This window comes from Engraulis encrasicolus, chromosome 11, assembly GCF_034702125.1.
Source record: "Engraulis encrasicolus isolate BLACKSEA-1 chromosome 11, IST_EnEncr_1.0, whole genome shotgun sequence".
Classification (NCBI taxonomy): domain Eukaryota; kingdom Metazoa; phylum Chordata; class Actinopteri; order Clupeiformes; family Engraulidae; genus Engraulis; species Engraulis encrasicolus.
The window spans coordinates 11,763,262-11,777,337 of NC_085867.1; the positions used below are offsets into that span (position 1 = coordinate 11,763,262).

At 44.9% G+C, this 14,076-nt stretch overlaps 2 protein-coding genes across 2 annotated transcripts in view; one reads left to right on the forward strand and one right to left on the reverse strand.

Annotated features, from left to right (window-relative positions):
* Positions 1-472: 472 nt before the first annotated feature.
* On the forward strand, positions 473-9,013 carry r3hcc1 (R3H domain and coiled-coil containing 1; the record flags this gene model as incomplete). Its single annotated transcript, XM_063211102.1, has 9 exons — positions 473-521; positions 910-1,039; positions 1,303-1,440; positions 1,722-1,945; positions 3,007-3,551; positions 4,763-4,935; positions 5,134-5,204; positions 6,510-6,605; positions 7,078-9,013. Coding segments are annotated over 9 exons (1,539 nt in total), but the record flags the coding sequence as incomplete, so codon positions are not given.
* Positions 9,014-9,650: 637 nt separating this feature from the next.
* The window catches only part of loxl2a (lysyl oxidase-like 2a), an 87,982-nt gene continuing 83,556 nt past the window's right edge, over positions 9,651-14,076 (reverse strand). The window contains exons 10-14 of the mRNA XM_063209862.1: positions 13,315-13,555; positions 12,467-12,582; positions 11,915-12,051; positions 11,433-11,544; positions 9,651-11,223 (exon numbers count right to left, since the gene is read on the reverse strand). Coding sequence (XP_063065932.1) covers positions 11,159-11,223; positions 11,433-11,544; positions 11,915-12,051; positions 12,467-12,582; positions 13,315-13,555 — 671 coding nt within the window. The 3' untranslated portion in view covers positions 9,651-11,158. The remainder of the gene's footprint in view (positions 11,224-11,432; positions 11,545-11,914; positions 12,052-12,466; positions 12,583-13,314; positions 13,556-14,076) is intronic.

Genomic DNA, 14,076 nt, shown 5'->3' on the forward strand with positions numbered 1-14,076 from the left:
AGCCCTGCTAACAATATGGCCCAGGAGAACACCCAACCTGGCCCACCCCTGCAAGACACCAAGTCAACTACCTTTGCTGAATGTAATGTAAATTATTTACAGTCAAATAGAATGGAGTTGGTCTGAACAAAAAAAAAACGGACAGACAGTTGGAACTTAATGGGCCACCTAGTCATGGGATAGTATAGGAATCTTTCTTTCAGATGTGAAATGAATCAAGAATCAATATACTTTATATAATCTCTCATCTGGAGTTCTAACAAGTCAGAGAGCAACCATGAGCCGTGGGAAAGAAAGCAGAAGCGTTTTTGTACTCCATACCAGGAGGTGGCGGTAATGTTCCAGGGATATGGAAAGTCTTCCTCGAAATTCACGTTGGTGGACGAATCGATTGATTTGTTGTAGAGACAGTTGGTGTGTGAATCTTTAGAGCAGTTAATCTCTGCTGGTTGAAACACATATTTTATTGAACCAACCAAACTCATCGAGCACATTTTCTTTGCGTGCAGGCGTTTGCTCAGGTAAAGCGACACCCTGCACGAATGAAGTGCCAGGCACCTTGCTGCTTGATTCTGTTCTATCATGCAAGTTAGCCATTGCACTGATCAGACCACCTGCACCTGCTGAATAGATAGAATTCTATGGTTCATCAGTTAGTTAGCGTTAACGGACGTTACCCCAACAAGCTTTGATTTAACCCCAGATCCCAAATAGAGAAGACTGTTTGCAAGCTAGTTGTTAGATTGCATAATGGTTGAACTACTAATGCATGGTGTCTTCTAATCTGCAGGTATACCCCTACTTAAAATGGGTGCATGCTTGACAGTTGTCTGCTAAACACGTTACCATGACTGCTATGCGCATGCATTGTAAGAGGTTTTTGCAAATGCATCTCTCTTTCTGCTGTAGTATCGTACTCTGTGGGCACACTGGCGTTTCCAGGTCTTGATGGCTGCTACCTGCCGAAGCAAGAAAATGTCTTTATCCACGCTGTGTTGGACGAGCTGGATGATTTTCTACAGAAAGATGAACCGAAGAGGTTTTTTTTATTTTTTATTATTTTTTTATTCTTCTTTTCAAATATAGTCTGCGTTTCTGCTGGTGTTGGTAGTTCAAAATAACTGCTGTATTAAGTTTTCAAACAAAAACATTCATGATCAAGAACATTCTTTCTCACGTGTACTGTCCCCGTATCTACGACTGCATCGCTAACCGCCATTAGTTTTGTTTTGTCTTGTTTGTTTTAATTAGCTGGTATTGTCATTTACTTTGTTTTGTTTTTTTGTTTTTTTCCTCTTCCAGTGTTCTTCTCTTTCCACCTCTCCCAAGTCGACTTCGCTACTTGATCCACAAAAGCGTAGAGAGCCACCCGGAGCTCAGCACCTTCTCTGTCGGGGAAGGCTGGTGTCGCAGGGTGGTGGTGTGCTTCTCCCACCTCAGGTAATGTCCTGAGTACCCCGCCCACCTTTCTCCCTGCTAGTGAAGAAAGCACATCGGTTATACAAAAAGTATCTGATACCATGCCACCACTAAATCATGTCTTGTTTTCAATGGAGGCATATTATTTGAATATTTTGATGTGTATTTCCCATATCTTCTGTCCTAAAACGTGTACGTGTGTATGTGCACCATAACCAATTGCGTTCCCTGTAAGACTAGAGTTTTACAAAAGACTAGAGTTTTACAATAATTGTGTGCGTTTGTCTGTGTGACTTTGCCAGGTTACCCGCTGAGGAAGACAGCAGCGAGACAAACTCCAGTGCGTATGAGGCTCCACTCTGCCGAAGCCGTCCACCCATGGAGAGCAGCAGAGCAGGAGGAAGAGGAGGAGGAGGAGGGGAGCAGAGGGATGGAGGCAGCGCAAGGAGGGCGTCGCGAGGAGCACGGAGACCTGACCAGGCCATCTATGTACCACGGGCACTCCGGCAGAGGGGCTCCCCAGGAGGTAGGGGTTTGCAAAAAATCATTAGGACTCTACATGGGTTTCCTGTTTGTGAACAATCCCTGGCTGCGTTACCCTGGCTGCGCACTGTTCAACATCTGATTGTTGGAAACTGCTGTCACTCAAAAAAATGCGCTCACATGGTTGGCGGCTTTTTCCTGGTGAACCAGTAGCCTGTAAGTAAGAGGCTACTGGCACACTGCCCTTTCACGCCTCTCCGCAGGCGGGGTTTAGTCAAAAGATGCTTGCACGTGGTTGGAGCAACCTCATATGAATGACATGACACTTCGACCACTCACGTTGAAGCTTTGTGACGTAGGACGTGTCGTCACGTAAGCGCCGCCAGGTCGGGAACCAAAACAGAACAACGTCCTTTAGAAAATCAACTTGAGGTATTTTGGATAACACCGCTGAAGTTGTTGCTTCCATCCCGACGCATGATAACTCCTCGCACGCCGCCATTACTGTTGTGATTCAGGGAGGGGGCGGGCACAGCCGAACTACTCAGGAGGAGGGCGTTGTTCGATAAACGTCATACCCACTGAAATCCCTCCCTACGATCCTGATTCGTCGTGCTGCCCCGGTTATTTCGAAAACGGAGGAGGAGAGCGAATCACTGGTGTACCAGAAGGTTTGTGTAGCCCAGCCCCCTGGGCGTCAACACATAGCTTCTGATTCACCAGGAAATGGCGGCTTAGCATCTTGCCCCTCCTCACATTTGTGAATGTTTGTAAACGGAAAACCTATCTGTAAATCGTTGATTGTATTACTTTTCACAATATACTGTGTCAATTCCTGACAGCAAAAATCGATTCTAAGCAAGCAAAAACATTGTTTGAATGATTTACGAGCATCTGCCAAAACAAATACAGCCTGGCCTCCAGTCCTGTGAGTACCCAGGGCAATTGGCGCTGTGCGGCAGCCTCGTGTGTATGTGTACTTTGAAAAAGCTTTGAATTCAACTTAATAGTTGTGATAATGCGCTATATGAATACATGTTGTTGTTGTTGTTGTTTTTTGTTGTTGTATTGTGGATTCCTTGCTTCTGTTCCCCCCCTTAACAGGCGGAGGGTCGTTGTCTCACCCCCACCAGGGAGGCTCGGCGGAGCAGACGGAGAGCGAGAGTGTCAGCGTCTCCTCGTCTTGCTGCAGCCTGAGTTACAGTGCCTCTGAAGAGTCCGGCATCGAGTCCTGCAACACGGACACCAGCACCAGCACCAGCAGCAGTCTGCAGCCGCCTCTGCCTCCGCCTCCCACCACCACCATCTCCACCACCAGTCAGTACGTTGTTCCACCACCGTCAGAGTGGCTGCCACGCCCCCTGGACGACCAGGCTCGCCACCGGGAACTGTTTGGCCAGAGCATGGCCTCGGACCAGTGTCCCTGGCCACCGACGTGGGGACACACCATGTCCTACTTCATGGGCATGAGCCTGGAGGATAGGCCAGGAGAGGAGGGGGAGCAGGAGGCGGAGGAGCAGGGGAGAGAAGAAGATGAACAGGGGGAGGAGGATGAAGATGAGAGTGCGCAGAGTGTTGGTGGTACAGGAGCACCGCCGTCCACTGGCTCCGGCAGCAGGGAGAGAGACGCTGGAGACTTCACATATGAGGTACGGTTTGGGTTTTTGACTTTTTTTTCTTTAATTTTGACAGAACAGTGGAGGAGAGACTGGAAATGAGTTGGGAGAGAGAGACGGGGAAGGATCAGCAAATTACCCGGGCCGGAATCGAACCCGCGTCGCAGGCGTAGTTAACCCAGTGCCCAACCATTAGGCCACGGAAGGGCCAGGTTTTTGACTATTTGAGTGGGGGAGAGAGGTGGTGGTGGTGGTGGTGTTGGTGTTCTAAGACAGTGGTTCTTAACCTGGGGTGCGGGCATTCCTTGGGGGTGCGCCAGAGATTTCAGGGGGTGGGCAGAATTTTGTTATTGTTGAGGATGCAACCAAAATTCCTCTTGCGAACATTATGATTAGGCCAAATCAAGACCAAATTAAAACATGTTTTGGTCCCCATGTAAAGTGATTTAGGTATTGATTAACGTCTCAAGCAGGAATCATTGTAATAAATCTCTTAAATAAACTTTTAGTGCTTATACACTTGTAGACGTTTGGGATGGCGGTGTGCGGCTTGTCTTTGGCACAGGTAAGGGGGTGCGTTAAGAATAAAAGGTGAAGAACCACTGTCCCTGGATGTTGACTCACTGTTTTCGAATCATACAATCTAACAGTGCCTGAGCATTTTCAGCATTTTGGGTGTTGTTGGTTTTTTTTTTCAAAAGTTTCCAACATGCACACTAACAACATCATCAGGGTGAGCTTTGGCTCCAATGTGTTCTACTTCACTTTGACAACAAATGGACTTGGAACACACCACACTTGTAAGTTCCTCCGCACATCGGTTCCGACAGCACTGCGGAGCACTTTCGCTTCCAACACAATTCCGACCCCCGCACACAATTTCACCACAGCAGAGCATGGATAATCAATGAGTGGCTCTTGACAAAATAGAAATCGTCCCTAATCGCCAGCGGACATCTGCGAATGTCCGCAGACATCAGTGCCGGTGTATAGGGTTGTATTGAAAAAAATGGAGTCGAACTTTGGCAGAGCAGTGCTAGTAAAATCTTAGATTTAGATTATTTGTAGATATTTTATAAAGCATTAATAAAACTTAGTTAATGATAAAAACACTTGTTAATGTTTCGTTCATTATTATTAAATTATTTACTAAGTCTTTACTATGCAGACATTATTATAAAGTGTTACCCCACTTTCAAGCGTCGTTAAGAGTTCTGAGTGATTTCCTGCCATTTTTTTCTCAGATCATCAGCAAGCTGACGGAAGAGGACATCACCATTGAGCATGCCCAGGGAGACTATTCCGCCTTTGAGGTAGTGAGTGTCAACGAGGAGGAGTTTACCCACGTCATCGAGATCTTCGGCTTCCCCGCCATGTTCAAGACCGGCGACCTGCTCGATGCCTTCAGCGAATACAGGTCAGTTGAGTAAGGCATGGCAAAGCGGCAAACATTCGTACAAAAAATTGCTCATGATTTTCGATGTGTTTTCATTGATGCTACTCTACTTGAGTTGACGTGACAACATTCCAGTGTAGTCCTAGGACAATGGCCTACATCCTGCATACAGATTTATTGACTCTGTGAGTGTGTGTATGTTTTTTTTTTCTTCCCCAGCGGTGGAGGTATGAAGATCAAATGGGTGGACGACACACACGCTCTGGGAGTCTTCTCCTCTGAAACAGCAGGTAGGCTTACAAGCACCAATCAAGATGTACTGTGTAGTATTACTAAAGACTAAAGTGCAATGTTTGAGTAGTATGTTTTTTCGATGGCTATTGCAGCATTCTCTTGTCTGTAAGACAGCACAGATGACATAACAGGCTTATTATGTTCCTTTGGGTGATAACTGTATAGATCAGTGATTCTCAAAGTGTGGTCTGGGGACCACTGGTGGTCCGCGACAGAGTTCAGGTGGTCCGCAAGGGGATTTATACTTTTTCAAGACAAACTAGTAGTAGGCCATATTTGTAACAGAATTGCAAATCTGAACAGAACTGAAGTGTTATTTTCACCACAACAAGACAGGCTTGTAATGTGAATGAAAAGTGATCTGCATCGAAATAAGCCGTGTCAAATTATAACCCCTCAGTTGTCAGTTCTGTTGACTTGACAGGTGGTCCCTGAACATTTTTGGGGAGACAAAGTGGTCCTCGGTCTGAAAAACTTTGAGAAACAGTGGTATAGATGTTAACCCATTGTGTACTGGAGCGACATATACGCTGCATTTAAGTTCTTGAGATTTGAGCTGTTTTATTAAAAATGTGGGTATGTTAGAGCTGAAAAAACACTATACTAGTGCAAAATGAAGGTTCTTGATTTTAAATGTAACATATTTCATGTTTGTATGTGCTTCGGAGGCTGAGATATATTTAGGATTTAATAGGCAGAGGGCACCCTTTCCCAAAAAGGGTTTAGGACAAAATAGGTTAAATGATGGTTTTATCCAAAGCCCTCCACTCACTGGCTGCAGCGGTTTTTCATGACACATTCTGGGCAGATCTGACTTTATCAATGACACTGTCAAGAAACACACCACTGGTTTCAAATTGTGTCCAGTGCGTATATGGCAGTACCTCAACTCTCTGAACCTGGGATATCATCCCCAGAAGTTTTTTTTTTTTCAATCTACTAGATATTTTTGTTGGCTTTTTTGCTTTATTTCTGATAAAGTGAAGTGAAGGTTTGACAGGAAGTGAGTGTGGAGAGAGAGATGCCAGATTCCAACCTGGGTGCGCCACAGTGCCCCCCATCCCCAGAACTTTAGTGAGTTTTGCGGTTTTGATTTAAACTGAGACGTTCTATTGGGACTAAGAAAATGTTTGGTTTAAACTTTGGCTCTGCCCTCGACCAGTAGCAAAGCAAGGGAGGTGGGTCAACCATGCCGTTTGAGAACGTTAGTTATGCTCTTGGTCAGACCAAGTCTTGAAGAGATTTGAAAGTCTGAATGATAATCAGGCTAGTTAATTTATGTATTGCTTGTGTGTGTCTAGCTGCAAACGCCCTGTCCATCAGGCACCCTCTGCTGAAGACGCGACCGCTATCACAGGCCAGCAAGCAGGCCAAAGGCAAGGCTATCAAGCGCGCAGGTACAGTATGTGCATATACGTACATGGCTTTACCGTTTGTAAACAATCCCTGGCTGCGCGACCTCTGATTGTAGGAAACTACTGTCTGTCAAAAAAGTAGCTCACGTGGTTGGCTGCTTAGCATCTTGTCCCTCCTCACAACATTAATGTTTGTAAACGAAAAAACCTATGTGCTTATATATACCCTTCCTAACGAATGAATCCGTCCGTCTGTCAGTTAGTAACACAACATTTAAAAGTAGTTACATTTAGTTGTTTTAACCTTAAAATGTTTCAGTGGTCATTTCACTGATTTATGTACTCTGAGGTCCATTTCTGAATTCGTTTTTCATCCCTCTGAGATTTGTTTTTATCTGAAAATGTAATGTGCAATTTATCCATTTTTGATCGTGACATCTTGCAATTGCTTAACCGGAAAATGTGTGTGTGTCTGTGTGTGTTGTGTTCTCCTTCCTTCTCCTGGGTTCCACAGAGTTCATCCAGCCTGTGAAGGAGCGTCCTCGCACAGACACAGCGGTGGCTCGCCGCATGGTGACCAGAGCTCTGGGGCTGCAGCGCGGCGGGCAGAGGGGCAAACGATACTGAGACTGCCACACCACCTCAGACCACACCTACACTACACCTACTCCTACACTACACTACACTACGCAGAAGCGATAATGAGGCTGTCACACCACACAACATGGGAGCGATGCTGAGACTGTCTCAACACACCACACGGGGGCGATGTTGAGCCTCGCCACACTACCACACTACACCACATGGGGGCGACACATCACACGACAATACACGGGTGGACTTCATGAACCCATGTCATCACTGATTCATTAGTCTCCTCTGTGTCTGCAGAAGGACATCTGGGAGCATTTAGGGCCTTCTCGGACTGTTGCCCTCAAAATATATCCATTAATTGGTGTACCTGTCTTTTCTCTTATAAATATTTGTCCCTTTTTTCTGCATGGGATTCGTCAATTTTGCATTGATGCAACATGGACCTAATGCCAGATAGCCAGTTATTGACCGTAAAAAAAGAACAAAAAATGGACGATCCCTTGTGAAAGTGATTGTTCTTGACAATAGTACATTTATGAGACTGAAGGACGACTTCTGCCAATATCTGTAGGAATGTGGTTCCCAAACTTTTTCAGCTAGGACCCCCATTAATAGTTTGTCCACAAATATTGCTAAAAATCACAGGACGGCACTTATCTATTACCCATACAAGTAAATACAAGTCCCTTTTGTACGTGGCACCCCTTCAGTACGTTCGTGAACACCATAGGGGTCCCGACCCCCAGTTTGGGAACCACTGCTGTAGTGACTGTACATGTTGTGTGATGTACAGACTTAAATACCAGCCGTCCAAATATCCATCCATTTCAGTCCTAAGCAGTCTTTGTGGTTGTCAGTCTCTCATTGTTTTTCTGATGGCCAATTGAGACATTACAATTTAACTTTTTTTTTTCCAATGTTTTTCTACTTTCTGTTTTTTCTTTTTATAAGAGGAGTATTGTAGGTGTGAAACCAGTATAGTATTTGCAAGATAAGATAACGTTATGGTTCTGATCTCTTTGTTTCTGTCTTTTTTGTCTTTATTTTATTTCTGTTCCCGTTGCTTCCAAAACATTGATTTAAATTATTTATTATTATTTTTAACATTGGGATGCTGTTTCAAGGCTTTGTTTACAAGGGCATGCTTTTAAAGGGTTAACAACATCTTACCTGTACCAAACATTGGGTGCAAGTTATTTCTCCAAACTCGTGTAGTTTCCTCCTGTTCAGTTTTGGTAAAGTCAGTTTGATATTGGACGCTCATCTAAGGGCCTCTGCACACCGGCTCCGACAAAGTGCGGAGCACTGCTCTGCCAAAGTTTGATGCTACTCTTTTCAATACAACTCCGCACACTGACACCGAGGGAGAGCTCTATTTGTCGGAGCCACCCATTGATTATCTGCTGTGATGAAATTGGCCATTCATTGCAGTAGCTCTGTCTGCGCCGGTGTGCGGGTGTTACCAAAATTGTTGGAGCAGGTGTGAGGATTCCCTAACTTTGAAAATGTAAATTTGATCTACCTGAAAGATGGCACAAACCAACCATCTTTGGAACATAAGCAGAATTTACAGGGGCACTTTTTGTTTAAAGCAATTAACTGTTTACATGGGCAGTTTCATGACATTATCAAAGTCGACAACAAGGGCAGAGGAAAGGATGCAAGCCCATGGCCACCCATGGAAAGGACATGAATTAACTGTAAATGTAACTGTTTGGAGTGGACGAAGCACTTACTACCTAATCGCAGATGTTACTTTTTTCTTTTTTTCAAGCAACCTTGAGTATTGTTCTGAGTTTTTAATAACTAGGTTTTTCATGTTTTGTACAGTAAAATTAAATATATTGGGTTTGTAATGGTTTGCGGTATTTTATTCCTCACATTACACTTTTTACTTGAACCGCACAGTATTTCACAATTGTATTATACCTCACATCTTTGCCTCCTTTAGCCAAGTCACAATGAGCAGTTTACATGTACATCTCATGTGGCTGTCACATGGTCCATCCTTTAGAGAGATCAGTGTTCCATTCAGACCATGCACACATGGTGCAGCATGTATACAGGAAGAACTTAACTTACCGTAACCTTAACTTATCCTGAACCAGCTGTTGTGTCATGTTGTGCAGCTTCACATGAAATATGACATGTTTCTTAAAGGAATCTTAGAAAGTACATTTGCAACAGTTATAAGTTATATATGAAGGTGGGGTCTGTTGTAAAGGTGAAAAAAGTTTCCCCACCCCTGGACTATACCATGAATGGTCTTGCATGGCCATGGGGACCCAGGTTGGAGTCAGGCCTGGGTTATTTTCAGACTCTACTCCAAATCACTCCCCCATTATCTGCCTATCGCAATCTTCAGTCCTACCCAACAATGAAAACAAAATAGTCCATTCAAATATCAGAAAAAACAAAAGAGCTCTCAAAAGTTGGTTACTGATTGTTCAACAATCTTCTAAATGTGAATCATCTGCACCACAGAAAAGGGCTGCAAACATTTTCGCTTTTATTACAGAAAAAAAAACAGTACAAGAAGCACAATGGGACACTGACTGCCCCATTCAAGCATTAGAAACTGGCACTCTCTTTGTGAAACACTTCTTTTTTTATCAAGTGTCAAGCGGCGCGACCATTCAACTGGTCACACGCAGGGGGGACCCCCTCCAAAACGGGGGGCCTCAGTAAGTTTCATAGGTGTCCTGACAAGAGTGCCTACTTACAAACATAATTACAGTTGGATTTCACATCCTGCGAACCCCACAGGGAGATAAAAAATAATAATAATACCCCAAATCCCTGACTGGTTTCAATAAGTTACTTGCATGCTGGCAGCAGAACAGTTTAAAAAGATGGCTGAAGGCTGAACCTAGCTACTGCGGTGAAAGAAATGACATAAGGATGATAAAATAAGAGTGCTTAGGCTGAATATGATCATTTAAAGGCAAAGGATGGAAGAATATGAACAAGGGAAAAAAAGTTGATGGTATGGAATGGATGATCCAGTGCTTGATGGTGTTTGGGTTGCCATGGTGTGCCTCTTCTCCACTGCCGTTTTTCTGGTAGGCCTACAGCTCGACACAGCGCGACTAGGCCGCCACTTTTTCCTTTACGATTGAGCTGTGTCATGCCTATTCGAAAAGTAAAAAGTGGCGGCCAAGTCACGCTTTGTGGTGCTGTAGGCCTACCAGAAAAACTGCAGTGGAAAAGAGGCCGTGGATAGTTGGATGAGTCTTTGTTGGGTCTGAGCCACTGAAATCGCCACTCAGATACACCTCTGTGTCATCACCACACTGGTCAGAATGACCACTTTTTTTTTTACATAAAGCATAAAAACGTCCACAATAGGTGGAGCAAAAAAACTACATTAAAGTTAGCACCCATTTCAAATGAACAAACTCACATTCACACACCATCTGGCTCTCACTCACAAACACACACAGTCACACAGTCACACGCATACAATCACTCTGCTTCAATTTGGTAAGGTCTATACTAGGCAAGGTCCAGGTTTAGGTGCTGTTTCCACATAGGCAGATATTTTGTAAAATGCATTGGCTATGGCCTTCCGTCTACACGTAAACAGAGTTTTAAAATCCACATATAAAAAATCTGGCTTTGAAATATATCCCATCTAGGGGGCTAAAATGCACCTGTTACAATGGAGTTTTTTATTTTTATCCACATGTTGCGTTAACACCTTAAAAGGAGAAAAACATTTAAAATTTTTAAAAATCTCCGGCTACGTGGAAACAGCACCTTAGTTTCAAAAGGGGTCAAGGTCGTTGCAGTTGTGTTCTCAAGTCCATGTTCAATGTTCAGCATTGCAAAAAAGATTGCAGCATTGTCCCGCTAGTGGTTGGGAATGCTCCTTTTGTGTCTGTCTACCGTTTTTCACTGGTCATTCATCATTCATCATATCCAATGGCTTCTAGAGTGTTCTCTCTGAGTCTTCTTGGATGCAGGCCGTTCAAATAGTGTCGTTCCTCTCTCTACCTCTCTCACGACAGGTGATTGTTCACTAGTCCAGGATAACTTTCATCCATGTCTGTGCTAAGTGAACCACCTAAAGAAGAAGAAGAAGGATATTAGAATACAAATTTTACACTCTTTTCATCACCAGCCAAAATGGCTAGTAGATGTTTATATTACCAGCCAAATATACACTCATAAATGCGTAAAGGTCGCTAGGGAGTTTTCTTTTCTATCAGCCAAACTAAAATTTCACTACCATTTGGCTGGTTGGCAGGTGTTCATTCAGAGCAATGGACCTACCTATATGGCAGTTGTATGTCCATATCCTGTGTCCGTCGTAGCGGCACTGGCACTTCATGATGTTGTTGGTGTAGTCCGACTCGGCCACCTCGTAGTTTGGGTTGATCACCACCTGTAGGGCACATACAGCATGAGGCCTAATGGTTAGAAAGATGGCCTTTGGATCAGATGGTTGTAGGTTCAAACCCTACCACCCTGACTGAACTAAATGGCTGAAGTGTACTTGAGCTTGAGCAAGGTAGCTATTGTAACCACACTTTGCTTCATGGACTGTAACTTAAGCCCAGTAGTAACTGTAGGTCGCTCACACACACACACACGCACGCATGCACACACACACACACACACACACACACACACACACACACACACACATCAGCAACAACACCGCTTGCAGACTGACAGACAGACAGACAGACAGACAGACACACACACACACACACACACACACACACACTTGAGGTGGGAAGGAGCATGGCTACCTGGAAGATGTAGTCTCCTGGCTTGACGTCTGTGACGTCTATCCACTGGCAGTCGATGTCGTGCCTGTAGGTATCCCAGCAGCCCACCGTGATGCCCTGCTCTCCAAAGTTGGCACACACGTACCTCTTCTCAATGCCTGCACACAGGAAAAAACACACACTGGTCAAGTTTTTGGGGGAGGCCTTTGTGCTTTATTTATGATAGGACAGTGACAGAGGGACAGGAAACGAGTGGGGAGAGAGAGACATGGAAGGACTGGCAAATGACCCGGGCCAGAATCGAACCCGGGTCGCCGGTGTGGTAACCTAGTACCCTACTGTTAGGCCACGGTAGGTCCACACATGCTAGTCAACTAAATACATACAGTCTTCATACAGTACCACACAAACTACTGAAGTGTGTGTGCATGTGCACAGTATGCGTGTGTGTACGCAACGCCCTCCAAGCAGGCTGATAGTGGTATGTGTGTGTGTGTGTGTGTGTGTGTGTGTGTGTGCGTGCGTGCGTGCATGCCCGTGTGTGTGTGTGTGTGTGTGTGTGTGTGTGCTTACCCTCGTCACAGGCGGTGTCCTCCAGACAGAAGCTGGCCTTGTGTCCCTCGGCCACCTTGGTGCCGTTCAGGCTCAGCAGGTCGTAATGGGTGAAGACCTCCATGCTGTGGTAATGCCTGAAGAGCAGATATACACACTGTTCATGACCACTGCTGCGTACGTTTGTGCGTGCGTGCGTGCGTGCGTGCGTGCGTGCGTGCGTGTGTGAGTGCGTGCGTGCGTGCGTGCGTGCGTGCGTCTGTCTGTCTGTGTGTGTGTGTGTGTGTGTGTGCGTGCGTGTGTGTGCGTGTGATTTTATGCTTTTATTTTTTCATTTTGTTTCATGCTGTTTTGTTTAACACTGTTTTATCTTACTTTACTGCAGAGCACATTTAATTTATTGTATGTATGAAATGTGCTATACAAATAAAATGGCATTGACTTAGCTTGCCTTTTGTGTGTGTGCATGTGTGTGTGTGTGTGCGCGCGCGTGCGTGTGTGTGCACGTGTCAGGGAGTGCGTTACAATATGCAACCTTGCCTCCTCCACTTGTGCTTGTCTCCTCGTACCAGGAAGTAATATGTCATGATGACATCACTGACCACAGCATTATATTTCAATATCTTGCAAAAGCTCAATTGTAAAGCCTTCTTCTCATTTGCAATTGGGATGGTGAATGAAAAACAGTCCCTCAAAAGTTGTTGTGGTTAGGCTGGCAGCTGGGAAACTTTACCGTTTTCTCCACGGAGGAGGTGCCAGGAGGTGGGGCGAGGCCACAAGCACAAGTGGAGGAGGCAAGGTCGCATATTGTAACGCACTCAGTGTGTGTATATATCTGCTAGTGTGCGTGTCTGTCTGTCCGTCCATACCTGTGGCACTCGTGCCAGATCCAGGCGTGGTGTCCGTTCTTGGGCCGGAAGTCGGAGTGGCCGTTGTTGTGTATCTGCGAGGAGAAGCGCAGCAGGCGTCGGTAGGAGGCGGGGTCGGCGCCGTTGGCCGTGCTGGACAGGCACTCCTCCTCGTGGGCGCACTGCAGCGCGTACATGGGACGGTCCTCCAGGTAGGTGGTCTGCTCCACCACCGCCGCGTTCAGGACCAGGTCAGGGGCCGCTATGGGGAGAGGAGGGGGGCAGAGTGGAGGAGATTACATTTGGTACTCTGGTGGTAAAAATGTATAATTTCTATTAGATTACAACTTTTAAAAATCAACATAGATCATATATACACTATTATTATACACAACATAGTGGTCGGGGGGCACTATAGGGTGAGGTGAGGTGGGGGAGGGGAGAGGAGTGGGGATTAGATTGGGTACTCTAAAAAGAGGTATGATAATCTTATTTATTAGATTTGTCCAACTTTTAAAAACAACACAGATCATATATACATATATTTAACAACAGTGTGCATGTATTGTTTATTGCTCATATACAAATATATTTAGCAACAGTGTGCATGTATTGTTTATTGCTCATATACAAATATATTTAGCAACAGTGTGCATGTATTGTTTGTTGTTCATATACCAGTAAATTGATTTGAATGGTGTTATATATCTATCCCATATCGCTGAAACATCACTAACAGTAAGCATGTGTGTGTGTGTGTTTGTGTGTGTGTTTGTGTGTGTG